The 22642-nt window shown below is 54.5% G+C and overlaps 2 protein-coding genes across 7 annotated transcripts in view; one reads left to right on the top strand and one right to left on the bottom strand.

Moving 5' to 3' along the window:
• The window catches only part of SYN1 (synapsin I), a 51977-nt gene extending 46543 nt beyond the window's left edge, over positions 1 to 5434 (top strand). Inside the window, exons 10-13 of one of the 2 annotated variants that reach the window (XM_005657788.2) lie at positions 1387 to 1533; positions 1886 to 1973; positions 2080 to 2689; positions 4376 to 5434. In XM_005657788.2, coding sequence (XP_005657845.1) covers positions 1387 to 1533; positions 1886 to 1973; positions 2080 to 2689; positions 4376 to 4403 — 873 coding nt within the window. In that variant the 3' untranslated portion in view covers positions 4404 to 5434. 2 annotated transcript variants of the gene reach the window in all.
• Positions 5428 to 17480, bottom strand: ARAF (A-Raf proto-oncogene, serine/threonine kinase). Of its 5 annotated transcripts, XM_085006354.1 has the most exons (17): positions 16923 to 17165; positions 16251 to 16332; positions 15977 to 16131; positions 15721 to 15824; positions 14408 to 14510; positions 14163 to 14317; positions 13947 to 14045; positions 11951 to 12092; positions 11816 to 11843; positions 11569 to 11714; positions 11271 to 11473; positions 8507 to 8683; positions 8357 to 8403; positions 7712 to 7830; positions 7344 to 7475; positions 6303 to 6437; positions 5428 to 6010 (listed from the first exon to the last, which is right to left on the bottom strand). In XM_085006354.1, exons 3-17 carry the CDS (start codon positions 16070 to 16072, stop codon positions 5876 to 5878), a joined length of 1821 nt encoding a protein of 606 aa, XP_084862480.1. In that variant the 5' UTR covers positions 16073 to 16131; positions 16251 to 16332; positions 16923 to 17165; the 3' UTR covers positions 5428 to 5875.
• Between the last annotated feature and the right edge of the window lie 5162 nt (positions 17481 to 22642).

Here is a 22642-nt window from a genome sequence, read left to right as displayed (position 1 = left end):
TCAGCTGCTCTGTGAGTTGGGACATCCTTAGTGAAGAACAAAACACTTGTTAAACTGTAATGTCCTCTAGAAACTGAGACTTCTTGGTAAATGACCAAGCGCTTAGTAATCCTTAAAGTGTTCTGTGAACTGACAGGTCCTGGGCCAACAGCAAAGTACTTTGTAAACTATGAAGAATTTTACAAGAGTTCCTGTTATGGCGCAGCAGAAATGAATCCAACTAGGGACTATGAGGTGGCGGATTCGATCGCTGGCCTCGCTCAGTGGGTTAAGAATCTGGCGTTGCCATGAGCTGTGGTGTAGGTCACAGACATGGCTCGGATCTTGCATTGCTGTGGCTGTGGCGTAGGCCGGCAGCTGTAGCTCTGATTCGACCCCTAGCCTGGCAACTTCCAAAGAATCTTACAAAGAGTAGTGGTTGACATGAAAGCATTCTGGAAACAAGTATTTTAGGAAGGTACAGCTTGGTGAATAGCAAAGAGCTTTATAATTTTTTTTTAAAAAAAAGAGCTCTGTAAACTGGGAAGTCCTTGTTGTTGAAACAAGGCACTTTCAAAATTCTAAAGCTCTTTCTAAGGAGCAGCACCCCATGTAAAACCGTAAAGCAATTTGTAAACTGTAAGATACCTTGAAATCTGGAGTGCTTGGTAAGTCGTGGTGCTTGCACATGGCAGAGCATCTTGTAACCATGGTGCCCTTTGCCAGGCACTTTCTAAAGTAAAACACGCTGTATATGCAGCCGTCCTTTGGAGAGGGCCAGGAGCTTTGTAAACTGTAAAGTACCACATAAATTACAAAGTTCTTTGTAAAGGACAAAGCACCTAGCAAACTATGAAGCACCGACTGGCAAACTTGTTCCGTCAAGGGGCAGACAGTTCGTATTTTCGGCTTTGTAGGCCACTGCAGTCTCTGTTGTGGCTCCTCAATTCTACAGAAGCAGCCACAGACAATAAAAAAAAAAAAAAAAAAAAAAGTACGGGTGGCTATGTTCCCATGAAACTTGGTGTATGGAAGCTTTGAAATTTCAGTGTCATATCATTTTCACATGTCATGAAATCCTTTGATTTTTTTTTTCCCCAACCATTAGCAAATGTAATAGCCATCCCTGGCTCAGGCTGCAGGGGCGGGGGTGGGAGGAACTGACAGAAACAGGTGCCGGGCAGGATCTGGGCAGGGGTCGGGGGGCGCTCATTTGCCCACCCCTGCTGGTCCCATCCAAAACTGTACAAGATGAGCCCTCCTCACACTGCATAATCGCCGCCTCTCGAACTGAAGCTGGTTTTCTGGGCAGCCGCCAGTCGTGCCTTTTCCCAACTTAAAGCACTTTGTCGGTCACCCTCACATGCACTTCCTGCTTCTCTCCTCACTGGATCCCTTCTCCCCCAGGTGGTGGGCTCCTCCATGCCGCTCATCGGGGACCACCAGGATGAGGACAAGCAGCTCATCGTGGAGCTCGTGGTCAACAAGATGGCCCAGGCCCTGCCCCGGCAGCGGCAGCGGGATGCCTCCCCCGGCCGGGGCTCCCACAGCCAGGTCAGGCCCCTGGCTCTGGCCCTCGGGGGCTAGTGGCGGGCAGGCCAGCCCTTGGTCATGCTGATAATCAGCAGGCTGAGGGGATCACCAGCCCTGACACCCCGGGGTCATGGCAATTACTATTTAAACACTTGATACGGAGCTGCTACCCTGACTTCCCTGAGTGCCTCCTGACCCCTCCCCTGGGAAAGAGTCCCCCACCCAACAACCTGCCAGCCCCTCAGCTCAGCGGCCCCACCGCCGCAAATGTGGCAACACCCAGCACACAGGGAACCCGTGTCATTCTGATTGGCTGATGCTGCGCCGGCTGGTAACTATTTTTAACCTTTCCTGCTCCACTCCTCTGCCGCAGACGCCGTCCCCAGGGGCCCTGCCCTTGGGCCGCCAGACCTCCCAGCAGCCCGCGGGGCCCCCGGCTCAGCAACGACCCCCACCGCAGGGTAAGTGGGGGGCCGGCCACCAGCCCCCCCGCCCGCCCCGATCGTCCCGGCATCCCCCCACCTCTCACTTGCTCGCTCTCACATGTGCCCTCTCTCTGTCCCTCAGGTGGCCCTCCACAGCCGGGCCCAGGCCCCCAACGCCAGGGACCCCCATTGCAGCAGCGCCCGACCCCGCAGGGCCAGCAGCACCTTTCGGGCCTTGGACCCCCAGCCGGCAGCCCCCTGCCCCAGCGCCTGCCAAGTCCCACATCAGCGCCCCAGCAGCCTGCATCCCAGGCCACCCAGCTGACCCAGGGTCAAGGCCGCCAATCCCGGCCAGTGGCGGGAGGACCTGGGGCACCTCCAGCAGCTCGCCCACCTGCCTCCCCATCTCCCCAGCGCCAGGCGGGCCCACCACAGGCTACTCGGCAGACATCTGTCTCTGGTCAGGCTCCGCCAAAGGCCTCGGGGGCTCCACCGGGTGGTCAGCAGCGCCAGGGCCCACCCCAGAAACCCCCAGGCCCCGCCGGCCCCACACGCCAGGCCAGCCAGGCGGGTCCCATGCCCCGCACTGGGCCACCCACCACGCAGCAGCCGCGACCCAGTGGCCCAGGCCCTGCTGGACGTCCCACCAAGCCACAGCTGGCACAGAAACCTAGCCAGGACGTGCCACCGCCTGCTGCTGCTGCCGCTGCTGCTGCTGCTGCTGCCGGGGGACCCCCACACCCCCAGCTCAAGTAAGGGGACCCCACAGCAGCCTTTGCCTCACTGCTCACAAAACGGGCTTCTGCACCACCAGGAGGGCAGCCCCAGCGCCCAGGCTGCTCAGCGCCAGGTCCCGTAACAGGGGTCCGGAGAGCTCGCTCTCCAGTTCCAGTCGGGGCCAGACCCCTCCCAGCTCAAGGAGGCGCCTGCCCTCCATCGCAGAGATCCGGCGCCAGACTCCCAGAGAAGTCCCCCAACACACACACACACACACACACACACACACACACACTTTCAGTTCAGACGTCAGACTCCCAGAGAAGTCCCCCAACACACACACACACACACACACTTTCAGTTCAGACGTCAGACTCCCAGAGAAGTCCCCCAACACACACACACACACACACACACTTTCAGTTCAGACGTCAGACTCCCAGAGAAGTCCCCCAACACACACACACACACACACACACACACTTTCAGTTCAGACGTCAGACTCCCAGAGAAGTCCCCCAACACACACACACACACACACACACACTTTCAGTTCAGACGTCAGACTCCCAGAGAAGTCCCCAAACACACACACACACACACACACACACACACACACACACACACTTTCAGTTCAGACGTCAGACTCCCAGAGAAGTCCCCCAACACACACACACACACACACACACACTTTCAGTTCAGACGTCAGACTCCCAGAGAAGTCCCCCAACACACACACACACACACACACACACACACACACACACACACTTTCAGTTCAGACTCCAAATCCCCCCAGCCAGATTCCCAGAGAAGCTCCCCAACACACACACACACACTCTTTCAGTTCAGACTCCAAATCCCCCCAGCCAGACTCCCAGAGAAGCCCCCCAACACACACACTCTTTCAGTTCAGACTCTGCCCAGGAGGCCCTGGGAAAATGCCCCCAGCCCCTCGCGGCCCCCCTCAGATGCCTTGCTGACCTTCCTCCAGTACTCCCCTGCCCCCCGAATCCTCCTCCTGCCCTACCTGAATCCCCCCATCTGCACCCCCACACTCCTCGCGCCCCCTCCCCAACATGGTCCTCCTATGTTACTCTGCCTCCTCCCGTCCAGGCTCCCTTCTCATCCGCCCCTAAATGCTCTCGGTCCATCTCAGTTTCTCCCCACATCACACCGAGCATCCTCTCTGCCGCTTCTGGCCCATTCCAGACCGCCTTCCTTAGCTCAGAAGGTCCTCCCTGCCCCCCTCCCGACCGCACCCCCTTACACTTGTCCCCTTCCAGCCTGTTCTGGGTCCAAGCCCCACCCCGCCCGCTTTCTGGACACCTCGGCCTTAGCCTGGACACCTCCCTGCTCATCATGTCACCTTTCTATCAAACTCCTCGCAGTCTAGCCTAGAATCTCAAGAGAAGATTCAGCCCAGGATGCTTCCCATCAATCCCGGGCTTCTTCACCTCGGACTCAGGTCCGCCCAGCCTGGCCCAGGCCTCCCTCACTCCTCCTGAGAGTCCGGCAGGGTCCAGGCCCTTGCTGGTGGGGGGGTGGGGGGCGTCACAGGCACAGCCCCAGGACCAGAGGGGCAGGGCTGGGGCCGGGCCTGGGGTAACGTTGTGTTTCTCTCCCCTTCCTCCCTTCCTCTTCACCCCCTTCCTCCCACGCCTCCACCTTGTTTCTCTCTAGCAAATCCCAGTCTCTGACCAATGCCTTCAACCTTCCAGAGCCAGCCCCGCCCAGGCCCAGCCTTAGCCAGGACGAGGTGAAAGCTGAGACCATCCGCAGCCTGAGGAAGTCTTTCGCCAGCCTCTTCTCCGACTGACACCCCACCCCGAGAGCCCCCACTTCCCTGGGCAGCCCCCGTCTGGGCCCTGAATCCATTTCTCACTTTTGGAGTCTCACCCCTTGAGAAGCCCGCTCCTGGATCGCCCAGACCCCTCTTCTCACTCCTCAGAAAGCCCGAGTCCCTGGGGAAACCTCGCTCCTGGTCCTAAGTCCACTTCTCACATTCGGAATGCCCATGTCCTTTCAAAAGCCCCCTCCCGCTCACCCCAAGCCCTACTTCTCAGTTTGAGAACCTCAGCATTCCTGAAGACATCCACTCCCGGTCCCCCCCGAGTGCGTTTTCCTTCCTGGAAGCACCCAAACTCCAGGCAACCCCTCCTGGAGCCCTGAAATTCCTGGAAAACCCCACTCCTGGTCACAGATGTCTCCAGCACACCTTGTTCCCCATCAGAATTTCCCCAATCCTTAAAATCCTTAAGAAACCCCTCCCTCTGAGACCCCCTCTGTGACCTCCCACTGCGGGAGATCCAGCTCTTCAAATGCCCCCCGCCCAGCCCCACAAGGATTTCCCTTGGACACCAACCCCCAACCCCCGGCCACCCTACTCAACACACTGGGAGCTCCTCCCACTGCTAGGACCCCTCGGTGCCCCAGGGACCCTAGCCCCACTTTCCTGCCTCTGACAGCTGTCTTTAAATATGCAAATCCCACCCAACCTCCCAGAATCCTTTGCACACAGCGGGCCAGTGGTCCCCCACTTGCCCACCTTTGCCGTGGTGTCTGTGTCTGTGACTGACGTGGCCTCCTCTCGTGCCGTGCTTGGCATATGTGGTCCTCGTTCATCGTGCCGCCTGTGGTGATGCGTGCAGTGGCGCTGTTTGTGTGGTCCGCACCTACCCCCAACCTCCACTCCTTGCCTGGACTCACCCTCACCCCTCAGCGGCTCTGAACCCCACGAGAAGAGTCGGGAAACAAAATAAACAAGCAAAGGCCCAGCAGAATTCTGTGCTTCTTGGTGAAGAAACAGGGGAGTCCTTGAATGGTGAGGGAGAGACAGAGGGGACCCCCCCAAATCCACACGGGGTGCTGGGGACCCCAAAATCCAGTGGAAGGCACATCAGGCACAAATTCCAGAGAGGCTCGGAGTGGAATCCCTGCCACAAATCCCAGCCATTGGAGATGGAGGAGCCCCTGAATTTATAAGTATCCCCAAAGCCAAGAACAAACCCAATTATGGAGGAGGCAGGGGTCCCAGTCTTTGGGGGGTCCCCCAATTCCAGAGGAACTGGAAAAGTACATGGGGACCCCCTCATCTCCCAGGGCGGGGATGGGGGATCCTGAGGCAGTATCAGGGCAGAGACAGAACATTGATTGGTTGGTGGGCAGGGCTCCTTGGCGTGGCAGGCTGAGATTGGCTCCCTGGTGGCTGGGGGTGGGGCCTAAGGCACAAGGCGGGCTGCGCTGAGTAGGCAGGCAGGCAACTCATCAGCCTGGGTTCGGTGCAAGGAGGGTTCCGAGGCACTCCGCTCAATCTTGGGGAGTGACCGCTGCAGCAGCTCAATCGTGGCCAGGATCTGGGGGCAGGGGTGGGTCAGGAGGGGTGTCCAGAGCCTCATGGCCACTCCGGCAACCCCAGGCCCCAGCCTAACGGGGAAACCCCCCCCCCCCCACCCACACACACACAACCTGTACACCTTGGAGCCCTGGAGAGAGAGAGAGACACACACACACACACACACACACACACACACACACACACACACACACCTTGGAGCCCTGAAGACACACAGTTCACATTCACACCTCAAGAGCCTTCCTCCTCAGAAGCTTCCTCCCCAGGTAGTCCAGCCCTCCTCCTTGGCCCACCTGGGGGAAGAGGGGTCGCTCCTCCCGCTGGAACTTGAGGCAGTCAGACAGCAGGCGCCGCATGGCCTTGGGGCAGTTGCTGGAGATTTTGCTGAGGTCCGGGGACAGATAGCCACGGCCCACCATGAAGATAATCTGGCGGGGAAGGGCCAGAGTGAAGTGACCCGGGGATCGAGGCTGAGAAGGCCAGGAAAATCTGGGTCTTGAGGGACTTGGGGGGCTCCTTTTTGGAGAACTGGGGCATTCTGGGTATGGGAGCCCGGAGGATGGTGGGTATCTTGTGGAGCTAAGGATTCTGGGTCTCTGAGGACTCGGAGGGATTCTCTGCTGACAGAACCGAGGGATTTAAGCTTGGGGGAAGTCGGGGATTTAAGTGTCCAGGGCCCAGAGGATTAAGGGCTCCACAGGTTTCGAGGGTGCTCAGGGGCCTGGAAAGCATGGAGTCTGGGGGAAACACGAAGTTCTGGGCTTGGAAGGACCAAAAGGACTCTAGCCCTCAGGAGCTTGTCTTTCCCTGGAGGACTATGGCTCCACGTGGCCTGGCGGACTTCAGGTGCACAGGACCCAAAGACTATTGGTACCTGGAGCCTAGAGGACCCTGGGTTTCTGACCCAGGGTCTGAGTGATTCCAGGGCTTGAACCTGGAGAACCCTGAGTCTGGGGCCTAAAGCACTTTGGCTTCCAGGACCCCCGCCTGCCAGATACCCATGGCCTGAATGGTTGTGGGTATCTGAGGATTTTAGAAGCACAAAGGGATTGTTTCTGGAAGAAATGGGAGTCTGGCCTTTGGGGATGTTTGGGAATTTTGAGCACCCAGGCCAGACCACTGTGCATCTGGACTCTGGGAGCTGGGGGGGCCCAGGGCAATTCTGGGTATGGGAGACCCAGAGGATTCTGGGAATGAGAATTCCCAGAAAACATGAGAAAACATGAGAAGCCCAGAAAACATGGGGTCTCCTGATCTGTGCGGAGGAGATGCGAGGTTTGGAGGCTGAGGGGATGCCCCGGCGTGGGCGATGGCAGGTGAGGTGCGGGGCTCACCTGGTCACGGCTGCCAATGTGGCTGTAAGGCAGCGAGCCGGTCATGAGCTCGTAGAGCACCACCCCATAGGCATAGACGTCAGACTGGAAGCTGTAGGGGTTCGGGTCCTGCATCCGGATCACCTCAGCCGCCTTCAAGAGGCCAGACCAGGCAGGAGGAACAGGAGGTCAGCAAAAGATTGGCCCGGAGGCCCAGATCCCACTCGCCACACTGGGTGTAACGCAGAGCCACACACCCTGGGGCGAAACGTGAGCTGTCCAGACACACCCACACTTGGCCCAGGTATCCCTGTCCCCACTTGGCCTCCCACATCCTCGCCAGCCACCCATGTCCCCACGTGCCCCTACTCTAGCCAGGCCCAACTCACCATCCACAGCACGGAGCCCGAGGGCTGCTCCAAGGGCTGGGCCCCGCTCCACCGCGTCTTCACTGTGGCCAGGCCGAAGTCCCCGATCTTCACCGTGAGGCCCTCGTGTAGGAAGATGTCCGCCGGGGTCAAGGATCACCACTGCGACTCGCCCCGACTGATGCCTCCGCACCAGTCACGCCGCTCCCCTGACCAGAAGCCCCCCAGTGTCACACAGACTAGCCACGACCTGGACTTGGGTGGGGAGCTCCAATTAATGTCCCCTACGCTTGCCCCCTCACCCCCCACCCCCCGCATCACTTCCTGACCAGGAAGCTCCTCTAATGGCACCGACACCCACCACGCCTGCAACACGGATCAGGAACTCCCCATAATGCCCTCCACAACGGCCACCCCGCAGGCCCTGACCAGGGTCCCCAGAGGACAGCACTGGAACTGGCCACCACTCTGACTCCTGTGACCCAGAGACCCCCCCCCCCCATTAGAGGCCCCTCGCCAGCTCCAGCTCTGGCACCTGGCAAAGGGAAATGCCACCTGAGTGCCCCTTCTGTTCTCCCCCAGAAAGCCTCCCCATAAGAGCCACCCCTCCAAGCCCTCCTGTTTGATGCCCCCCACCCCAGCCCTTACACAGGGGCAGCTGGATACTGTTAGACTTGAGATCTCGGTGAATGATGTTCTTGGCATGGAGGTAGCTATGGGGGGTAGAAGCAGAGGGCGGATTGTCTGGAGGCCACCTCATCTCCCCACTCCAGCAACCCCCCGACCCCTCCCTAGTGCCCGGGCCAGGCCGCTCACTCCATGCCCTGGGCAGTCTGCCGGGCCACATCGATGAGCTGGACCATGTCGAAGCGTGTGTCGGCCACGTGCAGGTGGTGGTACAGACTGGAGCCCTCGCACCACTGTGTGATGATGGCAAAGCCGGGCCGGGTCATGAAGCCCATGAACAGCAAGATGTTGACGTGCCGCGTCTTCCTGCAGGCAGGGCGGGCGGCATCAGGGCAGGGAAGGCAAACGGCAACTTCCCGAGCATCGAGCATCGGGAAGGGCGCTGTCCACTGCTCCTTCTGTCGTCATTCCCACCCTGTCTTTTGGGAGGCACAGGGCCAGACTGTGGCCAGATTCAAGGCACTTGTGAGTGACGTTTGCTGGGCTATGATTCCAACCTGGGGGCTCATGCCCGGAGCTTCCTCATCCAAGTCTCCCAACAAAAGCAGGAGGGAGGGATTACCGCCCCCACCCTGACCCCCTACTGACCAGGAGCGAGTTCATCACAACACCTGCCACCCCTCTGACCCTGACCATGACCTGAGCCTGTGACCATGTGATGAGGCAAGATGAGGAAGTGGACTAGCAACCTCCTCCAGTGATGTATCAACATAATATTGATATGTGCTGGGTAAAAATATCAGTGGGAGTGCCTGATGAGGTGCAACGGGATTGGCGGCAGCGCTGCAACACGAGGACGCAGGTTTGATCCCTGGCCTGACACAGTGAGTTAAGGATCTGGCGTGGCCAAAGCTGTGGTATAGGTTGCAACAGTGGCTTGGATCTGATCCCTGCCCTGGGAACTCCATATGCCGCAGGGCAGCCGAAAAAAAAAAAAAATCAGGGACGTGTGATCATATCCTGTTAATCATGAGAGGCTTAGAGATAAAAGAGCTTGAGGTTTGGGCTCAGATTAGATCCCATGTTCCAATCCTGGCTTCCCCAGGTACTCACTGTGCAATCTCAGGGAGGACAAGTAACCTCTCTGTGCCTTGTTTTCCCCAGCTAAGACTCTGTGATAATTATATGAGCTACCCGACAGGGGTATTGGGAGGAGAATGTTGAATAAATAACCTGTACGGTCCTTAGAACAGCAGAACACAAGCGAGCACCCTGACAATGCCACTGTCCTTGCTGCTATCGCTACTGGGTAGCTGGGACTACCTCACAGAAACCCTGTCCTGTGTGAACAGAGCCACCCTCATTTAGAAGAAAACCTTCACTCTTCATAGAAGCATTAACTACAGTTACATTGGTGACATAAACACAAGGAACATCAAGGATGCTGCTCGATTTGCTCACATCAGAGTGGATAACCATGCTCTTTACAGCAGTCAGGTTATGGTTTCCTTTTTGTTTTTTGTTTTTGTTTTTTTTTTTTTTTTTGTCCTTTGTCTTTTTTTTTTAGGGCTGCACCCGCAGCATATGGAGGTTCCCAGGCTAGGGGTCGAATCCGAGCTGTAGCCGCTGGCCTGTGCCAGAGCCACAGCAACGCAGGATCCGAGCCGTGTCTGCAACCTACACCACAGCACACGGCAACACTGGATCCTTAACTGAGCAAGGCCAAGGATCGAACCCGCAACCTCATGGTTCCTAGTTGGATTCGTTTCCCCTGCCAAGACAGGAACGCCTCGATTTTTTTTTCTTTCCTTTTTTGGCCACCCCACAGCATATGGAGTTCCTGGGCTGGGGATCAGCTCCCATCCGCAGTTGTGACCTACGCAGCACCTGCAGCAACGGTGGATCCTTTAACCCACTGTGCTGGGCCGCGGATCGAACCTGTGTCCTGGAGCTGCAGAGACGCTGCTAATCCTGTTGTGCCACAGTGGGAACGCCTCAATATATTTTTTTTGGCTGCACCTATGGCACACAGAAGTTCCGGGGCCAGGGATCTAACCTGTGCCATGGCAGCAACATTGCCAGATCCTTAACCCACTGAGCCACTGGGGAGCTCCTCGATATTAACGCAGGGCAAATTCCCAGCCTGCTCAAATCACTGCCATCTCACAGAGGGGAGCAGAGACTGAAAGTTTTCTTACTGTGGCCTCCACTGTGAGGCTGAGTATGAAAACAGCCCAAGGAAGTATGATGATAACATCCACTCTGTAACATAAATGTGCCCACTTGTCCAGGGAAAGCCGACACCAGCAACCCCAGGGCGGGTGGTAACTAGGGTGGCCAAACGGGAGCACCAGGGTTTCTCAGCACGAATGAACTAATACAGTATTAATGATGCATTAAGTGGAGCAATGACATTCATTTACTGGCCCAGGAGTCCATTATGGTTCTGATTATGCCTCTAATACTGGCCTTTGAGGTACGGTACTGCTGGAATTAATAACAAGGACGCAACGCAATAACCATACTCATGAGGCAGGACAAGCCCAGGAGAGGGAAGGATGCCAGCCGGCCTGGTGATGTGGTTTAACTCGCATTATGCTGTTACTGTAAGGACACGCAATGACGTTACTGATGGCCTGTGGCCATACCCATTTCACAGCGGGCAAACGGAAAAGACCCACACTTTGGAGGCAGAGCCGCTGATGAATATCAGTCATTACCTCCGCACGGACAAGAAGATCGTGAGAGGTCCTCTAAGCATACCTGCTTCCCCGAGGGGAAAGGGACTTCCCTGATAGAGAAACGGCTTACAGCTGTGGTTAGGACACAACACAGACCTGGTGGTGGAGGGGGGTGTCTGCCGGAAGGGCCCCCAGCTCGGCCCTTCCCCAGAGGGGCACCGAGGCCGTGCCCGCCGCCCTCGCCCCCCAGCCGCACACGCGGGCCATCTCACCTGAGCACTTGCATCTCGTTCTTGAAGGCCTGGGCCTGCTCGGCTGTGGGCTGGGCCACCTTGAGCACCTTCACGGCCACATCGCCATGCCACCGCCCGCGAAACACGGTGCCAAACGAGCCCGTCCCGATCCTCTTCAGCAGCTGCACCTCACTGGGGGGCACCTCCCAGTAATAGCCCGAGTCCCGGTACCCCAGATTCTTCTGTGGGCCACATGGGTGGCATCTCAGGGGCCCGCCCACGCCCCTTGTCACCTCGGCCAGCGGTGCCCCCACCAAAGGTGCCCCCTGGGGCTTACCACTTTCTTCTTGTCGTCGGCCAAGGACTTCCGCTCCCGCTGCTCAGATGGCGACTTGGAATGTGGGGACTTCCTCCCCGAGGACACGCTGGCTGGGCTGGGGCTCCCCCGGGGGGCTCCGTCGCCACCACCTCTATTACCAGCAGCTGCGGGTGTGGAGAGGCGGTGAGTGGCCCCGGGCGGGACGGGGGTCGAGGGGGGGGGGCTCAGTAGGGGTGTGGGTGGCAGGGAGCGGGGGGGCGCTCACCATCAGTGTTGAAACTCTGGGCAGTGAGCTGGAAGAAGAGGGCCGGGAGTCAGAGAGAGGACGTGGAGGACCACGGGGGCGGCCCTCCCCTCTGCCCGGTGCTCCCCCCCGGTGACCGCCCGCCTCGACACCAACCTGGACCAGGCCGGAGTCCATGGGGGCGGTGGTGCTGACCATGTGGACGTTGGGGGTGGACGTGGAGCGGATGCGCTGCAGGGGGGCATTGGCCGGGGCAGGGAAGGGGAAGTGCTCAGGGTCGCGGTGCTGGGTGCAGGAGCTGGCAGGGGAAAGGCTGTGAAATCACTGTCGAGGGAATGAGAGAACCAGCAGAGCAGCCCCCCACCCCGTCCTGAGTGTGTGTTTAGCTCACACGGCGTCAGTGTCCGCTGTGATTATACTACTATTCGTCTGTTCAAGAAGCGCTGACTGCGTGCCTGCCCCGTGCCAGACACCACTCTAGGTAGTGGAAGGAAAGCTATGGGCCCAACAAATAAAGGTTCTTGCCCTCATGGGGCTGACTGCAGCAGGGAGAGGGAGACATGAAAAATAAAGAATATTTAGGAGTTCCGTCGTGGCTCAGCAGAAACCAATCCGACGTCTCTCCATAAGGACGCGGGTTCGATCCCTGGCCGCCTCGCTCAGGGGGTCGAGGATCCGGCATTGCCGTGAGCTGTGGTGCAGGTTGCAGATGCGGCTCGGATCCCGCGTGGCTGTGGCTGTGGCAGAGGCTGGCGGCTACAGCGCCGATTCGACCCCCAGCCTGGGAACTTCCATATGCTACGGGGGTGGCCCTAAAAAGCAAAAAAAAAAAAAAAAAAATTTAACATGATCAATCATGACAGGTGCAATAAAGCAAAAAATAAAGCAACATATGGAGACAGAAAGTGTCACTGGTTGTGTCAGGAAAGGCTTCTCTGAGCAGGTGACATTTGAGCAAAGACTTAAAGGAGGGACAGCCGGCCGCACAGAGAGTGGGGGCAGAGCAATATATATCATATAACTGCCTGTACTATTCAAATTTGTGTGCACCATACAATGTACAGTATGTTCTCTATATTAAAACGGCAATGCTTCTATATAATAATGTTCTAGCTGATACACCCATTCAAGTATGTTATACATGATATATATCATACATAGTTTCAAAATATTTAATGCTCCCTCCCTATCCTGAAATGCAATTAGAGATAATTAATTCATATAGGCCCCCAAATTAAAAATCCCTAACTTTACAATTTTACAGATTACATAAAGTTTGGTGTTTGACATCATATAAAAACATTACAAATATGACACACAATACAATGGCATAAAGACATCATACAGATGCTATAAAATATATAGGCATATAAAATGCGTATTATATAAGCTTAGGATATATTAAGGCAATAATATGCTTTGATATTGAAATACTAGAGTATAATACTTAACACAAAGGAGAAGTGAAAAGGAATTTATGGTAAAATAACATGTATTTCAAAATGGAAGGGCCTGAGCATGTTTATACTGGAGGAATTAATGAAGTGGTTAGTATACACATATTTAACAATAAGAACTTATTATCTTGTACCAGATCTTCTTGTAAGCACTGGACATGTCTTTTTTTTTGTCTTTTTTGCCATTTCTTGGGCAGCTCCCGCAGCATATGGAGGTTCCCAGGCTAGGGGTCCAATTGGAGCTGTAGCCGCCGGCCTACACCACAGCCACAGCAACGCGGGATCCAAGCTGCGTCTGCGACCTACACCCTGGCTCACGGCAATGCTGGATCCTTAACCCATGGAGCAAGGCCAGGGAACGAACCCGCCACCTCATGGTTCCTAGTCGGATTCATTAACCACTGTGCCACGACGGGAACTCCGTAAGCACTGGACATGTCTTAACTCATTTACTCCTCACCAGACCCCCGTGTGATCAAAGTGTCACTTTCCCCTCTTTACAGATGAGAAAACTAAGGCCCAGAAAGATTAGGTGACTTGCCCAAGGTCCCACAGCTCCATGCCCTCAACCCCACTTGTAGGTGCTCAATAAATGTTCATCAAGTAAACAAATGAATAAAGTATGGCTTGTGGTCCACAGGGGCCTCCAGATCTTTTTCTCCTGACAATAGCCCTTTGGCTAAGGCATCCCCTACCTGGGACCCTGAGGGGTTAGCGGCTCATTCAGGGGGCGGTTCGAGGGAGTCTCATGCTGTCTGGAGCCTCCGGACAAATCCTGGACACTGTGGTAGAACCTTGAGGGCATTGAGGGTGTAAAGCGAGGGAAGATGGGTCAGCTGGCTGTACGAGCCTTGGGGCTGGGCCTCTGTCCTCCCCACCCCACCTGCCCACCCACCCCAGGCCAGGCTCACTGTCGGCGATTGGTACTCATGTCGACACAAACTGTGGGGACCTTGGAGGAACAATGCTGGTGGAACTTGTATCCACAGGTTTGGCAGCGGAAGCCATGGAACAGAAACTTAAGGCAGAAGTCACAAAAGGCCAGGCTGAAGAATGTCTTCCGTACCTGCCGCCACAGAGCAGAGACGGTTGATGCCTGGTCAGGGACCCTCCCGCCACGTGCACGGTCTGCCCCCGCTCTCTACCCTGCACTCACAAAATTGTGCATGGTCAGGGGGACATCTTCGAGGACCTCCACAATGAGCTCCTCGCCGTCCAGGGGGGCAATGGCCGTGTCCCAGGCGGTGACTGTCTTTCGCCTGCAGAAGGCATGGAAGGGAGTGAGCGGGACGGTGGACAGGGGCCATGGGGGAGAATGGAACCCCCAAAAGTCCCTCCAAGCCCACCATCCATGGAGTAACAGGTGACATGTGTCATGCTCACCAGGGCAGCTCTAGGAATCAGTACTATGCTTTCCCCCATTCTGCACATGAGGAAATAGGCTCAGGGGGACGAAGTGACTCGTCCAAAGCCACAAGGGATTGGGAGGGGCAGGACAGCAGGAAGAGTCCTTGCTCTTCTCTTAACCACACAATGAGGAGCAAATGAGACAGTGAAGAAACAACTAAATCTCCGACGTGCTGAGCCAGCAGCTGGTGAGGCACTGAAATACCAAATATAAAGCAAAGCAAAGTGGGAGTTCCTGCTGTGGTGCGACGGGATCAGTGGTGTCTCTGATGCACCGGGATGCAGGTTTGATCCCTGGCCCGGCACTGTGGGCTAAAGATCCGGCGTTGTGGCAACTGTGGCGTAGGTCGCAAAGGCAGCTCAGATCTGATCCCTGGCCCGGGAACTCCATATGCCTCAGGGCAGCCAAAAAAGAAAAAATAAATTACTTAATTTTTTTTTTTAAAAAGCAGAGTTCCTGTTGTGGCTCAGTGGTAACAAACCCGACGAGTAATCCACGAGGACGCGGGTTCGATCCCTGGCCTTGCGCAGTGGGTTAAGGATCCAGCAGTGCCGTGAGCAGTGGTGTAGGTGACAGACACAGCTCGGATGCGGCACTCCTGTGGCTGTAGTGTAGGCCGGCAGCTGTAGCTCCGATTGGACCTCTAGCCTGGGAACCTCCATATGCCACAGGTGCGGCCCTAAAAAGCAACAAACAAACAAACCCAAAGTTAAGGAGCCCTAAAGCAGAGGAATAAATGGAGGGCGAGCAAGGCCCACACCGCAGATGGAAAATGAGGAAACGGAGGAAGGAGAGAGCGGACAACCTGTTGAAATAACAAAAAAACAAAACAGACGGCGTCCAGGAGGAGAGGATGACTTGAGTCCCAAGAAGAAAATGAGCTGCTGACCTTATGGGCCCGCGAGCCGATGAAGGGATGAGGCAAAGGCTAGTTGGAGTCACTGAATGAAGGGAAGAAGGCTACGGGAGACGATGCCACAGCAGCGTGGAGGAGTCAGATGACTCCGGGATGGGATGGACAGCTGGGCCCCCAGTGGGGGGTGGGGGGGTGCCACGCTTACCCCTTGATGAGCCGGTAGACCACGCAGCAATCCTGATTGAGACCTCGCACCTTGAGGGCCTTGTCCAGAGAGTCGTAGACACTCATGCCATCCCGGACAGTCACCTGCGTGTGCGCACAGATGTGAGGAGTCGGTGCCCCACGGGGTCCCCAGCCCTCGGCAAAGGCGTGCTCCCAGCCCCTGTCACCTTTCTGATCCACGATGTCCAACCGGGTCCCTGCCCACCCCTGGCCAGCTTTGCTCCCGTCAGACTCACCACCGTGCGCTGCTTGTTGGGCAGGTACACTTTGACGGTGCCCACTGCCCGGGACGGCTCGGCCCCGTTGGCAGGGGGGCCCCGTGGTGGCTCCATGGAGCCTAGGACTTTGTCAAGACGGGCTCAGGTGGGGCTGGGCAGGTGCCATGGGGCTCCTGGAAGACAGAGGCGGAATGCAGTGGTCCGGGAACAATTGTTAGGAAGCAAAGTGGCAGAGGACAAAAAAACATTCAGTCCCCAGGCTCCACGTCTCCCCCTGTAGCCTAATACCCACACAGCTCAAGGGATCCAGTTCTTCCTCGGCCCAGCCCCTCCTGTTGTTTGTCTCACCCTTAAGTGCCAAGGTCTCCATTTCACTGCATAGGGCGGGGTGGGGTGGGGGTTAGGACATAAAGAGAGGCAGCACACACTGTCCTGGAGGCCACAGGAGCACACGAAGTCTCTGGGCTGGGGACTAACGGGGAAGTCAGCATGCACTGCACTGGGGCGTGTCAGGTACATAATGGACATGAACAGGCTGTCCTGGCTTTCTCATGGAGGAGGGGTTACCAGATACTGTGGGGTGGGAGGAGTCACAGACAGGGTGCCCTGAGTTTGGGGGAAAGGGGCATTGCACCAAACAATGTTCTTAAGGGCGCCGGGGGCACCCCAAAGCCCTTGGGGTGTAATGATGGTAGACTCACGGACCCTGTGTTAGGTGGCAAATGGCAGTCAGCAGACTGTGATGGGGGGTTCACAGAGGCTCCGCAGACACAATGCTGAAGGGAGATGTGTTAGGGAATCACCAGGGACCGTAAAGGGGAGAAGAGCGGATAATGGGGGAAAGGAGGGACATGGAGCATCACCAGACCTGGTCGAGATGAGAGGTACAAGGGGGTAAAGTGGGGGTGGGGTGGAGGGCGCTCCAAACTCTCCCTGACAACGAAGGAAGGGCTCACAGACATACCACTGCTGCTACTGGAAGGAGGCTGGGAGTGGTTAAAGAGGAGTAAGGGGTGGGAGATCCTCAAACATTCTCCTAGTGGGTCGGACATTGATCCAGAATAAGAAAAGAGAGGAGTGAGCCCCGTCTTCATGCACTCCCCATTGCTGGTAAGAAAGTCTTCCCCTAACCTTAGAGAGATTAAGAAGGACTCCAAGCAAGACACACCACAACCCCAGCCCCATATACGGCCTGGCCCTGCCCACTGAGAGCCTTTCAGCTCTGCGCAGGCGCGCTGCTACACGCGACGGGCGAAACCATCCCCCGCAGCCTTGCACCCCTATTCCAGTCTACCCCCCCTCCCCGTGCTGTCGACGATGGTCTCGCCCCGGGTCAAACCACTCCTCCGGTTCCGGGCAGGGGGCGCCAAGGCCCGGGCGCAGCCATCCCGGAGCTGAGCTTTCGGTCCCGGCTCCTTACTCGTGCCCGGCGGTCGCTCCAGAAACCGAACCCTGCCGGGCCCGCCCTCACCTGTCACGCCGCTACAGCCGCCGCCGCCTCCATCTTGGGCCTCTCTTCTTGTTTCCTCACAGAGTCCGCCTCCACCGCCCCTCGGACTTTGGCCATTGGCTCCGCTGGACTCGGCCCTCCATTCTTATTGGATCAGGGTCACGCCTGTCAAGGCAGGACCCGCGGAATGTGGGTCGTGTTCCGGATTAGGAGGGGCTGCCTGAAACGTCAGGGTCTAGGGCAAATTCGCACGTCCGGGCTCGCGCAGGCGCAGTTGGGAAGAGACCTGCGTGCCATGGGCTTTAACCCCAATCGTGCCATGATGGAATAAAGCAGAGCTATTTTTGTGGGGAGGGGAGGGTCACTAGGGGCTAACTTTAGGAGTTTCCGAATCTGAACGGGGAATCCTCAAGGGCCCTTTTTCACTCCAGTGACCCTGTGCCCAACTACTCATTTGGGACTTTCCTGTGTCTCAGTTTTACCGTCTTTGAAATGGGTTGGAATCAGAAAAAAAAATCTCTGCAGCGTTTTCCGGTTCTAGGAGACTGTAATCATAACCTTTGATAAGAGTGGGTCTCTGGTGTGGCCAGGGCAGGGGGGTCTGGCCCTAGGAGTGAAGGCCTGCTTGCTGTTTGGGGAGGCTTCCTTTAGGAATGGAGTTGATAAGGATTTTCAAAGACTAATCAGGGATGGTCAGGTGAAGAGGGGAGGGAAGTGCGAACCTGAGATGAGGCATAACTGCAGGGAAGCGTGTGTACGGTAAACACAAAGTCTTTTTTTAAAGTTTACTTTTCCCTGGTGTCACAAGTGAAAGAGACTCGCCATCCTCCTTTTTCTTATTTTCTTTAGAAAACTCGTAAAATTTTTCTCTGTCCCTTGGAGAGGTCTGCGACTCTTTAAAAAAGCTAAATAGGCTTTCTGCCAGTTTTACAGTTCAGGAATGCTGTTCTTAAGGTCCTGGGAGCCAGGTCTTTGAAATGCAAAGGTAAACAGCGATTGGGCCTTATCTCCACCTGCGTAGGAATTTGACCTGGGCGGCTGGCTCCAAGTCATCACCTGCTTGTCAAAGAGATATGCGTTTTATTTTTCCTTTGCCTAAAGGCAGATGGCTACCCCAATTACCAGGTGAATTTGAGAGGAACTGTGTGTAGCGAGTGGTGCTGTCAAGTTCTGAAGACAAGTTATCATCTATCTTTAAGACCATGTAGGTCATGGGTTGTATCTGCCTGACTCTATGAAAGGAGGAGATTTCTTTCTCGGAAATCTCTTTAGTGAATTGCTTGTGATGCCCCTCACGGTCTGATTTAATGCTTATTCGATAATAAACCTATTCCGCTCTTCGCTACCTTTGTGGAGAGGATTTGCTGGGTTGGCATGCGATTTATTTGTAATGATTTCCCCAACAGTATGAACCGCCTGTTGTGTTTGAAGTGCATACCTTCTCCCATTAGGAGCCTCGGCATTCCTCTGCAACGCAATGGGAAAAGATCAAAGAAAGGGCATTAGGTGAGGGGGCCTCAACACACTTCAACTTGTATTTATTGAGGGTGTTCTCTGTCTATAAAGAGAAAGACAAAAGTACAGCTCAATGGGCTGTCATATTAACCTCCATTTCCCATGGCCCCTTGTCGGATCCTCACCATTCGATGGCTGAAATGTTAAAAACTGACAGGACCACCTATTGATGAGAATGTGGAGCAACGTAAATCTTCACCTGTTGCTCTTGGGAGTATAGAATGGTACATTCACATTGGAAACAGTTTGGCAGCTTCATAGAAAATAAAACATAGGCGTCCCCATTGTGGCTCAGCGGTAACGAACCCAACGAGGATCCATGAGAATGCGGGTTCCATCCCTGGCCTTGCTCAGTGGGTTAAGGATCTGGCATTGCCGTGAGCTGTGGTGTAGGTCACAGACACAGCTCAAATCTGGCTTTGCTGTGGCTGTGGTAGCTGCAGCTTTAATTTGACCCCTAGCCTGGGAACTTCCATATGCCTCACCTGCAGCCTGAAAAACAATAATAAAAAAAGTAAAACACAGACATACCATGGAATCCAGCAATCTCACTCCTAGGGATATACTCCCCCCAAATGCAAACATATGTCCAATGGTGTGCTGGTAAATGTTTACCAATTAGCTCTCCAATTTGTAGCTGTAGCGTTTGCCAGCTGTGGTGCAAATACTCCTATCATGGCTTATTTCAAACCGTGCATGACTATGATGTCACTAAATCAAAGTTAAGAAGAGATTTGCAAAATTGGCTCTGGTGAGCCAGGCACAGCATGCTGCTGCAGTACATGCATTCAAAAACTTGTACTCAAATGTTCATAAGAGCTTTATTCATAATAGCAAAAAAACCTGGAAACATCCCAGAAATCCACTAACCTAAGAATTGAACAAGAAACACAACAATGGGGTCGAGGAATACCACTTAGCAAATGACAGGGACAAACTACCTCACAATTTTTTTTGTATTTTGCCTTTTCTAGGGCCGCTTCCCACGGCATATGGAGGTTCCCAGGCTAGGGGTCCAATCGGAGCTGTAGCCGCCGGCCTACGCCAGAGCCGTGTCTGCAACCTACACCACAGCTCACGGCAACGCCAGATCCTTAACCCACTGAGCGAGGCCATGGATCGAACCCGCAACCTCATGGTTCCTAGTCGGATTTGTTAACCACTGTGCCATGACGGGAACTCCAACATCACAAATCTTATGAGCTCCTAGACATGAGGTGGGGTGAAAGAGGCCAGACACGGAAGAGAGAGACTGTATCATTCCATTTGTATGACATTCTAAGCCAGGAAAAATAATCTGCAGTGAAGGAAATCAAATGAGTTGTTGTCTTGGGGAGAATGATTGGGAACAGCACCAAGGAACTTTTGGAGTTGATGGGGCTGTTCAGTGTGCATTTGCCAAAATTTATTGAAACTCTCTATTGAAATATGCATATTTTATTGTATGTGAAATATACCTTGATTTAGAAATGCATGACAAAAAAATGGCTTCAAACACAATCCTAAACTTTTGATTTCTTATAAATTATTATTTTTTTTCTTTTTAGGGCCACACCTTCCGCATATAGGTGTTCCCAGGCTAGGGGCTGAATTGGAGCTGCAGTTGCCAGCCTACGCCACAGCCACAGCCACAGTGATTTGGGACCTGAGCCGCCTCTGTGACCTGTGCTGCAGCTCATGGCGCCAGATCCTTAACCCACTGAGCGAGGCCAGGGATCAACCCCACATCCTCGTGGTATTAGTTGGGTTCTTAACCCACTGAACCACAACGGGAACTCCAGATTTTTTATAAATTCTTATTGGCCTTGAAAAGCACAAACAAACAAACAACAACAACAAAAACACCTCAGAGTGAGAGGCTTGTAAAGAAATGGGGTACTACAAGAAAAAAAATTTTTTTGTCTTTTGTAGGGCCACACCCAGGGTATATGGAGGTTCCCAGGCTAGGGGCAGAATCAGAACTGTAGCCGTTGGCCTACACCAGAGCCACAGCAACATCAGATCTGAGCCCTGTCTGCGACCTACACCACAGCTCACAGCAACACCGGATCCTTAACCCACTGTTCGAGGCCAGGGATCAAACCAGCGTCCTGATGGATGCTAGTCAGATTTGTTTCTGCTGAGCCAGGAGGGGAACTCCAATTTTTTTTTTAATTTAAAAAAAAGGGAATAATTCCACGGGTGAGGGGAGTGTATTTTAAATTTCAATTCATTTAAATATTATTTAATTTGCTTAAAAACTTTAATTTCGAGGCAGTATTTGAAGACAGATTTCTGGCCCCGCTGCACAGCATTGACAAAAAGATGAACAAAATCCCAAGGCAAGCTTACTGCACAGGTGCTGTGTGGGAAGAGGGATGGAGGGTGGAGAGTGGGTGAGACTCGCTCAAGAGCGCTCCTTTCTCTCCAAGGACTCACAAACTCACTCCAAACACATCCCAACTAACAGGACACCAGCCCTCACAGGTACCTGACAAGCTATGAAGGCCATTAAAGTGATTTGGATTTTTTTAGCATCATCATCATCACATTAAAATCATCAGAAGCACCATGTGTTAAAGCAAAAATGCGAACCTAAACTAGCTGATTGTGGTTTTCGGACATCACCCTCGAAATTTTCCACCTAGAAATTTTAAAAGATTTCGAACTGGCTGTTGGTTTTTGTTACTGTTTATTTTTTATTATTTTTAAAATTAAAGTATCATTGATTTACAAAATCAACCTTTGTAATTTCGTCTCTTTTTTTTTTTTTTTTTTTGGCCTTTTCTAGGGCTGCTCCCGAGGAATATGGAGGTTCCCAGGCTAGGGGTCGAATCAGAGCTGTAGCTGCCGGCCTACACCACAGCCACACCAACGTGGGATCCGAGCCGCATCTGCAACCTACACCACAGCTCACGGCAACGCCGGATCCTTCACCCACTGAGCAAGGTCGGGGATCGAACCCACAACCTCAGGGTTCCTAGTCAGATTCGTTAACCACTGCACCAAGACAGGAACTCCAGGAACTCCTTACTTTAAGTACTGAGAAAGAAAGGGTCTAGAAACAATCAAATCTGAAGTGTTCACCGACTTCTGTTGTAAGGGTACCCATTTTACAGCTGAGCAAATTGAGTTTCAGGCTGCCTTTACTGAACAGAAGAGAGAGAGCTCCAGGAATTCAAGTTTGGTCAAACAAACAAATAAAACCTGTTGAATAAAGATGCAAGCCGGGGGGCACTGACTTAAGTAATCTTGGATGTACCCCTGCAGTCTTACGTGACTGAGGCTCCCCTCTGACACCTGCCACTCCCACTTCCCAAGGCCAGTGCCTTCTCTTGCCCCTGTGGCCGCCTGGAGAATGCCACCTCTGAGACCCCATGGCACCACCTCCCTCAGCAGCCCATTGAGGGAGAGACAACTGCATATAAGCTTTAGCTGGGCACCCCAAGGTCCTAATTGAGCACCCTCCACTATTTGCTCCTTTAGGCCGCCACAGTCATCTGCAAGGAGCCACTCTGAGTGCCAAGCCTCCGTGAGATCAGCCAATGGCAATGTAGTAGAGGGCGGGCTTTGGGATGCCGCCGGCATTGATAGGCTCTACCTCACCGCGCGCGTTTACGAGTGAAAAGAGAGCGGACAACCAGATTCCAGGAGCCACTGGCAGACCAATAGCCACGCAAAGGAGGTGGGCTTTGGGCCGTCCCAGCCAATGGGAGGTGGCGCGGGCCTGAGGCTTGCTA

The sequence above is a fragment of the Sus scrofa genome, chromosome X (assembly GCF_054392235.1).
Source record: "Sus scrofa isolate SSC_HxYL_T2T_F1_AM1 chromosome X, Sscrofa_HxYL_maternal_Yorkshire_Landrace_v2.0, whole genome shotgun sequence".
NCBI lineage: Eukaryota > Metazoa > Chordata > Mammalia > Artiodactyla > Suidae > Sus > Sus scrofa.
Note: the sequence above shows the minus strand (reverse complement) of the source record. Positions and strands in the feature narration are given on the sequence as shown.

Excerpts from the sequence above, each read along its gene's own strand:
- ARAF (XM_085006354.1), bottom strand. The coding sequence starts at position 16,072 with ATGGAGCCACCACGGGGCCCCCCTGCCAACGGGGCCGAGCCGTCCCGG. Across the intron at positions 14,046-14,162 it reads ATGAGTACCAATCGCCGACA|GTTCTACCACAGTGTCCAGG; the intron begins GTGAGCCTGGCC and ends AATGCCCTCAAG. Across the intron at positions 7,476-7,711 it reads CGGGCTCCGTGCTGTGGATG|GCGGCTGAGGTGATCCGGAT; the intron begins GTGAGTTGGGCC and ends GGCCTCTTGAAG.